This window comes from Pleuronectes platessa, chromosome 24 (assembly GCF_947347685.1).
Source record: "Pleuronectes platessa chromosome 24, fPlePla1.1, whole genome shotgun sequence".
Lineage (NCBI taxonomy): Eukaryota > Metazoa > Chordata > Actinopteri > Pleuronectiformes > Pleuronectidae > Pleuronectes > Pleuronectes platessa.
The window spans coordinates 7,594,545-7,602,553 of NC_070649.1; the positions used below are offsets into that span (position 1 = coordinate 7,594,545).

The window sequence follows — 8,009 nt, forward strand, 5'->3', positions numbered from 1 at the left end:
AACAAACGTTAATAATGACTTCGATTAGGTGAAAAATATTCATAATAGTTCATTTGAATGTGTTAATTAAAGCGTAATCTATCTAGTCTGTGCAATAGACTCGGTAAAAAGAGTAGTTCCCATACCGGGAGTCGAACCCGGGCCGCCTGGGTGAAAACCAGGAATCCTAACCGCTAGACCATATGGGACATATAGCACTGGATGCTCGTACGTGGTTTCTTATAGATGAGACTTGGTATATGTTACGGTCGTGATTACGGGTTTGTTTCTACTTTGCACTTCTACGATACTCCGCCAGGAGGCGTTAAAGAGTCATACTCTTTAAGTATGCGTTCTGCTCAACACAATCCAGCTCGCACTTCTGATCCACGTCTCAACAATCAACCTCGCACAGATTCTTATTCCAAACACGTGCTAAACTCTCTCGACGTCTCACGATCCAATATTTGTCAAATGTTGGATTTTCAAGCTGAACGCGCAAGTATCGTGTTTTTCTGGGGCGACGGTCGATCACGTCATCACTGACGGACGGTGTTGTCATTCTTGAAATGTGGGGGAACTGTTGTTTCTTTTGATCTGTTTCGCTTTAACTTCCTCGTCCCGCTTTAATCGACCAAAGCTGAACTAAAATGTAAGTGCGTTCACACACTGGCGGTTTTAGCTACTTGATACGGAGCAAGACCAATGAGGTGTTCCGTCCTGGCCAGGATTTCTGACAATATAGCCACGTTAGCTGTCCATGCTAATGCTAATCTAACTCATTCATGTGTTTGTCAACTGCTCATGTGTGCGTTTTCAGGGCGGACTACTGGAAGTCCCAGCCGAGGAAGTTCTGTCAGTACTGCAAGTGCTGGATTGCAGACAACAAGCCGGTGAGTCGGCTGAGAGACGAAGGTTATGTTCAAATGGACTACATGTCATGCTAATATCTTCCCACGTTTGTCTTGATCTGCAGAGCGTCGAGTTCCACGAACGAGGGAAGAATCACAAGGAAAATGTGGCTGCCAAAATTTCAGAGGTATTCACAATTTCGTTTTTACGTGTATTTGTGTAAAAGGGACAGTTTAAAATAATGAATATGAGCACAATGACTCATACAAGTGTACCAGACAAAGTCCCAGCAGGTTGATGTTAAACAGACAAACGGGACAAATAACTTAGATATAAACAAGTACATTAAATAACATATACAAGCTGAGGCAAAATCCACAATATACAACAGTTAGTACAAATTGGACAATTCAAAGGAGACAAAGAGGGGAATGACATTGACAAGACTGTTCCAGATTGTCATTGTTTGACAGATTTGGAGAATGAGTTGAAAGTTGTAATGTTCCTTAGTTGGACGTGCTGCTCAATGGGAAAAGGCTGATTGTGAAAAAGTACTTTAATCTACAACTGAAAGGACAGTGTTTTAAGATTTGAGTTGTATACCTGTAAATATCTTCCATTTCCACAAGTCTAGTTCTGATCAACCTGTCTTATCAATACCAATAGATATGCATTAACGCTTCAAGTAATTATTATTTGAAATACTAATTTGTCTGGTTATCTATATATCTTATTTAGCTAGTCACCAAGGTCTTGTTGTATCTGACTAAATATTCAGTTTACTTCAAGTCTCTCCAAGAAAAAAACTCAAATGTTCATACACAAGATGCAGAAACAGCAAATATGACATCTTGTGACATTTTTTTTATTTAGTTTCTGTTTCTATTTATTCCGTCAGCTAATAAGGTTACTATTGCATGTCGGATTTATAGTTTCCTAAAACACAAACATAAATGTTCTGTATTCTCCCATGCGGGCCCCCAAAAACTCCCCTGTCTTGGCACAGCTCTCGGGACTGGCCGGGGAGATAAGGTCCGGGCTCTCCTCTGATTGGACGCTCGTCGCTGTCGCTCATGTCTTCCTATCTTTCCCTTCTGCAGATTAAAAAGAAGAGCATAGACAAGATGAAGCAGGAGGCACGCCAGTCTAAAGACTTTGCAGCCATGGAGGAGGCTGCAATGAAGGCGTACGAGGAAGATCTGAAGAGGATGGAAAGGGAGGCGGCAGGTAACTGACATTTGTTGTGAATAGTGTGTAACTGTGTTGGAGGAACTTGTCTTTGTTTACATGACATTTTTTTGTGTTAGGATTAGGTCCGCTGGTCGAACCCCTAACAACTCCTCGGCCAAAACCTGTGGTCATATGCCAGACCAAAAAACAGTACAAGAAAGAACTGAAGTCAAACAAGAAATCCACAAAGCAAAGAGAAACGCAGGTTTGGGCTGAAGGGCAGTCAGAAGATGGACACACGTACTATTACAACTCAGTAACCGGAGGTGAGGAAACTGCTACTCTTCAAGAACATTTCAATATCAAACCGGGCTTGTTTTACGATGTTGTCTGTGTTTTTTAACTACAGAATCTCGATGGGAAAAACCACAGGATTTCGGACAACGTCCACCCTCTGCTCACCGTGGCCAGCCTCAGGTTAATAATTAAATATGACATTTCTTTTTCCTAATCTGCACTTTATTATACTGCTCTGTTCATACCCCTTATATATACACATTCATATTGTGTTTGTTTACAGAGCTCTTCAAGCTGTCCTTGGATTGAAGCTGTCAGCCCAGATGGTTATACATACTACTACAACTCAGGGACTGGAGGTAGAATAGGTTTCCATGCATTCACTCTTTATTCTCTTTGGTATTTAAACTTCTTTGTTACTTTTTCTGGTCAGAGATGCTGTCAGATAAATCATCTGCTTTGTCTTTCTCACCTCTCAGAGTCCAGCTGGGAGAAACCGGCAGACTTTACTCCCTCTGAAGCATCTGGGTCTGGATCCGGCAAAGAACAGAATCGGCGGGAGCCTTCAGCCCCTCAACCCGAGCCACTTTCAGCACAAGAGAGCACCGGTGAGGCCCCGGCGTCTAAGGAGGCGGGGGTCCCTGAACAAACCAGTCAGCTGTCCAACATCCCAAAGATCAGCTTTAGGGTGAGAAGAGTCCCGGTAGAGGATTAGTGAAAATAATTCAGCTTTTGTCTGTAAAGATCAAAACAAATCTTCTGTGTTTGTCTTTAGAAACGGAAAACCGAGGACAGACCCTCGGACGTAGAGGAGGACAGAGAGGAGGACAAAGAAGATAAAGCCGCTGATGATGCTCCAAGAGTAGATGCCCAAGAGATGAAAAAAGAGGAAGAGGTCCAAAGCACAACAGCTGAACCCGAGAAGAAGAAAAAGGAAGAGGAGAAGAAGAAAGAGGTCGTGGTAAGGCAAGCCAAAAAGACAAAGAAGGCCAATCCATATGGAGTCTGGGAAGAGATCCAGGAAGAAGAGGATCCTTAGTAAGTATAGAGTGTGAACCAGTTTAAATGTGGTGTGAATGGTTGGTAAAGATGAGATACCAATTAAGATGGGCTGATCCCCTAATGGATTTCAGCAGCTTCTGAAAACGCTGTAACCCATTTTCTCTCTTTACCCTCCAGTGCCAACATTGACTTACAGCTGCCCAAGTCGGAGTGGAGCGCTGCCTGCGCTCCGGCCGAACTGCATCCGGAGCCCAAGCCCAAGTTCGGAGAGCGCATCATCACCTCCCTCGGAGACGAAGGCGGACCCGCTTCCTTCAGGAAAAACAAGACGCAGAACGGAAGATACAGGAGCCTCCGGACGAGAGACGACAGTGACGACGACGACTGACACGTCAGAACTTTGACAGCACAATTAGACTTTTACACAATAATCGACAAAAATCTTTCTAGGAACTTTTGGGTGCACCATTTTGATCTGTGAACTGGTCAGAAATCATTTTTTGGGGGGGGGTGAAAAATTGGCCTTAAACAAATAAGTCATCCATGCTTTTTCTCTGCGCTGAAACCTTTGCAACACTTTCAGTCTTCAGGTTGGTTTGGTCTCATTTGAACAGTACAGCAGACATTCAGGTGGGACAAGTTTATTCACGTGAACTATGTTTCTTCCTGTTTGGAAAATGCGGCTGAATCCATTCAGAGCAATTCAATAACTTTTTTTGTATCTGTATTTTTTTACCTGTGTAAGTTATGAAAAAGCCAGTGGAAACATTGCAGTACTTGTTAGTTAATGTAAATGAGTGTCATATTTTATAAGGTTGAAAAATCTGTTCTAAATAAATGATCATAGTTAATTTCACTAAATCGTGATTTTATGAATGACCGATAAAACATTTATTTACGTAAAAAGAGGTCAGAGGAAGAGGGGGAAATGTACTGGAGGGTGGCTCGGCTGGCAAACACATGGAGGGTGGCTCGGCTGGCAGACACATGCAGGGTGGGACATGCAATTGGTGTGTGTGTGTGTGTGATATAAAGCTGATTATCACCCCGACTGGCAGAGAACCATGAAGAGTGTTTACTGACAATAAACACGAGTGCTGTCTGTTGACATTCACTGTCAATAGACAGTTTTACTGAACTTTACTAACAAGTTGCGATCATGGTGCTGACTGATTATGATCTGGACAACTGAATGTTTAACACTGTCATTGTGATATACTTTTCTTTGGGGATAGCAATTTACATTTATATTCTAAAAGCATTTTAAGTCGATTTTTTACTTACAACAGCGGGTAACACATCTTAAAGGCCCTTCTTCACATCATTCACTTCCCTTTGTTTAAAATATATAATCAATACATAAATATGAGTCATCATTTAGGAAATTACCTTGACACAAAATACATAATTTTATATTTTATTACAAAAATAAATACCTCAAAACTATGATCCTCCTCATTAGCTACATTCTTTGCAATTTTACTCTTGCACAAGCATAAATAGCAATATAATAGTAATATTACATAAAACATTTCAGCGTAGTACAAAATCATCCTCAAAACTAAAATACTGTACATTCGGTCCACTTGATCAGAGGTTGAGTGTCAATCTGCAGATTTACCAGATTCTGGTTGTGTCAAACTGCTGCAGCTCTCTGCCACCTCCAGGAGAGCCTCCCTCTCCGTGTGTTCACGTACGTCAGAGATCAGATCGTCAAGAGCCTCCCCTCCTCTCATGAACTCCTGCACACAGAACAGAACCCGCAACAATGATTGGAACTCATGAGAAAGGCTTACAGTTTATAAAACGGGCTAAATTCCTTGTTCTGAATTTGGAGACACACTGACACTCCATTAAATTCGTACCTTAATCTCTCGCGTAACGTATCCAGTCCTGTGGTCTGTGACGCGGTCCTGGCTGAAGTTGTAGGTGCGAATCCTCTCAGACTGAGAACGTGAGCCCACCTGATGTCGGGAACATGAGCATAAAGTCGCTGCAAAAATATGAGCGTCATACATTTATTTATCTAATCGCTCACCTGCTGCTTTCGTGCCGTGTGCCTCTGCTTATCCTCTTTACCCATCATGCCCTGGTAGAGCCGGGCCCTCAGAACACGAATTGCAATGTCTCTGTTTTTTAGCTGAGAACGAGTCTGCTGACATTCGGCGGTGATGCCTGTTGGGAGGGTGACCGAGGATTCGTGACACATGAAAGCAGAACTGAATCTTAATGTTTAAAAAACCTAAGCCCCTGAAGTCGGTTACATGTCTTCTTGGTTTTACCTGTGGGGAGATGAACGATGCGCACCGCGCTGTCTGTTGTGTTGACACTCTGACCCCCGGCACCTCGGGCTCGGAATGTGTCGATGCGAAGATCCTTCGGATCAATGTGGACGTCAAGCTATGCACGCAAAAAGAAAGAAATACTTTAAATGATGCTAATAAACACAGGCTGGTGAGAAAGCAGGGGGTAAAGAGGAACTGATAAAGCAAACCTCCACTGGCTGAGGCAGAATGATGACAGTCATGGTTCCCGTGTGGATCCGCTGCATCCTGGAGGAGAGGCCGACCTCAGGGATCCTTTGCACCCGGTGTGTTCCTCCTTCGTGCTTCAGATGTCTGTACACGTTGTCCCCGGCTATTCTTACAGCAGCATGGTGCAAACCACCTGAGACGCAAAGTCCACCAATGTTACACCTTTCCTATCATGGCCCTCTTTAGACATTGTGACCTCTGTAGTAAATCACCATTGCTTTGACTGTTAACATTGATACTGCTGGAAAAACCTAAACTTTAAATCTGTAATTGCTCTTCATACACTACTTAAATGAAAATTTATCCAAATTGTCTATTTAGATTTTCCATAAAAACACATTAAATCACACAAGAAACAACAGACGTGACTCTCTGGACAAGAGGATGAATAAAACTAAAGTGCAGACAGAAATAGGAATTACCAAAGTCAGCAGATGTGTAGTTGTAAACCTCATAGTCCCAGTTCTTATAAAACGCAAAACCCTGGTACATGTCAAACATTTCTTTGGTGAACTGTTGACAGATGTCCCCTGAAATCACAGAAAGAGAGACAACATATTGTTAATGCAGGCAAGTGCCAGTAGTCAATCAAACACAAACTGGGAGTCCAAACCATCTGCATCTAACCACCTCCTGTTGTTCGTCCTGATACGACCTCCAGCAGGACATTACTGGAGTCGAGAGGGTCAGCGGGCACGAGAGCTTTGATCAACTGGAAAGAAAGAAGGTTCAGTCGTTAATACAGAACCTTCAACATGTGTTTATCATCATGCTTTTGTGTTCTTACATCTTCTCTTAAGGCCAAAATCTTGCTGGAGATGTGTTCTTCCTCCTCTTTTAGCATCTGAATCACTTGCTCATCTTCATCTTTGGTACCGACGGACCCTGGAGGAAAACACAGCATGATGTGTGCATTTTAAGATATTTTGATACTATTATTTGATCTTTCCAAGAACATGGACATTTGCTTGACGTAAGGCGGACTTATTATTTTTAAATCTAAAACTTTTTTTCCTGTGTCAATACAAAATTATTACTTGGGGGTTACGCAGACCTGCAAAGAAGATGGAAGTAAAATCATATTCATGTGCTTGAGCAGGATCTGGAAATACTTTTGCATGCTCATGTGGCCTGGTGACATTAATTATGGCATTTATTAAACAACATCTACTAAAAGTCTAGGGCATCATATGTGCTAGCTGTGCAAGCAAATGTGCTTTAGAATAAAAGTGTTGTCTAATTACATGTATTCAGAGATTCTAATAATGTTTAGGACATCCATCGCACAGTTATAAGACGGATATATGATTTAACATCATGTAATAAAGTGCTGGGATACAAATAAACATCTCTTATAGCAAAATGCCTAGTGCAAAGCCATTTTAAATTAATTAAATCAATTATAATGTCAATATAAACACTAATGTGACATTTATCGAAATGAATTGATTACAAGTTTGATGTTGATAGATGTTTGCCCATGACAGCAGAACACTAAAATAATCGCTTGTGTGTTTGTTTTTATTGTCATTTATGAGTGACCTACATAACTACAGAACACTCACCCTGCAGTAGTGAACGAACCTCCTCAAGGTCTCTCAGGGCTTGTTCGATCCTCCCATGTATATTGGCCAGAGGAAGCAGCTCAGAGTGTCTCCTCATCAGCTCCTTTCTGTCCGACTCGTTCAGGTAAACCTGCTGGAGCTTCTCACTGAGCTGCCCGTGCTCGTGCACCAGGTGCTGCAGGCACCTCTGGACACACCGGTGCTCGAACATGTCCCCCGCATCACTGTGACACAGTCGTCTTGATCCCTGTGTCCTCCAGTGAGGCTCCTCTGTGTTGTTGGCATACTTCTTCACGTGTCCTCCTGTCGGTGTCCTCCATCGTCCTCTGACGCTGCTACAGTGAACTACACGACTGCACAGTCCAAACCAGCGGCCGACGAGCATTGCACCACATTTACAGAAAGACGGGGGGAAAGACAAACAGATTACACGTGTTGTTTCTGAGTTTTCATTGCAACTTTAGCTACCAGGAAAAAGAACCGGATGTCTTTCTTCTTCTTGGTTTAATGGCGGCTGTGAAATCATATTATAGTTGCAGTACCGCCACCTACAGGAGGAAAACGGCTTAATTAAAAAATGTGTTAAAGCATCTGTCCAATTACTAACTAC

At 42.5% G+C, this 8,009-nt stretch overlaps 2 protein-coding genes and 1 non-coding gene across 3 annotated transcripts; 1 reads left to right on the forward strand and 2 right to left on the reverse strand.

Annotated features, from left to right (window-relative positions):
- Positions 1–116: 116 nt before the first annotated feature.
- trnae-uuc (transfer RNA glutamic acid (anticodon UUC)) lies at positions 117–188 on the reverse strand. The gene has a single exon. It is a non-coding gene; the product is annotated as a tRNA-Glu (tRNA).
- Positions 189–355: 167 nt separating this feature from the next.
- wbp4 (WW domain binding protein 4) lies at positions 356–4,151 on the forward strand. The gene is made up of 10 exons (XM_053416877.1): positions 356–631; positions 800–872; positions 956–1,018; positions 1,932–2,058; positions 2,139–2,327; positions 2,411–2,478; positions 2,582–2,657; positions 2,778–2,986; positions 3,074–3,336; positions 3,478–4,151. Coding segments are annotated over exons 1-10 (1,281 nt in total). The 5' UTR covers positions 356–629; the 3' UTR covers positions 3,689–4,151.
- On the reverse strand, positions 3,784–7,977 carry mtrf1 (mitochondrial translational release factor 1). Its single transcript, XM_053416876.1, has 9 exons — positions 7,400–7,977; positions 6,622–6,719; positions 6,465–6,546; positions 6,257–6,364; positions 5,795–5,967; positions 5,583–5,700; positions 5,339–5,475; positions 5,166–5,264; positions 3,784–5,042 (listed from the first exon to the last, which is right to left on the reverse strand). Exons 1-9 carry the CDS (start codon positions 7,782–7,784, stop codon positions 4,905–4,907), a joined length of 1,338 nt encoding a protein of 445 aa, XP_053272851.1. The 5' UTR covers positions 7,785–7,977; the 3' UTR covers positions 3,784–4,904.
- Between the last annotated feature and the right edge of the window lie 32 nt (positions 7,978–8,009).

What these genes read in the sequence shown, in the direction of transcription:
- wbp4 (XM_053416877.1), top strand. An exon ending in GGATTGCAGACAACAAGCCG is followed by an intron (nt 873 to 955) that starts GTGAGTCGGCTG and finishes CTTGATCTGCAG; the next exon opens with AGCGTCGAGTTCCACGAACG. An exon ending in TTACAACTCAGTAACCGGAG is followed by an intron (nt 2,328 to 2,410) that starts GTGAGGAAACTG and finishes TTTTAACTACAG; the next exon opens with AATCTCGATGGGAAAAACCA.
- mtrf1 (XM_053416876.1), bottom strand. Translation starts at nt 7,784, where the DNA reads ATGCTCGTCGGCCGCTGGTTTGGACTGTGCAGTCGTGTAGTTCACTGT. An exon ending in ATCAGGACGAACAACAGGAG is followed by an intron (nt 6,365 to 6,464) that starts GTGGTTAGATGC and finishes CTGTGATTTCAG; the next exon opens with GGGACATCTGTCAACAGTTC. An exon ending in ACACGGCACGAAAGCAGCAG is followed by an intron (nt 5,265 to 5,338) that starts GTGAGCGATTAG and finishes TCCCGACATCAG; the next exon opens with GTGGGCTCACGTTCTCAGTC.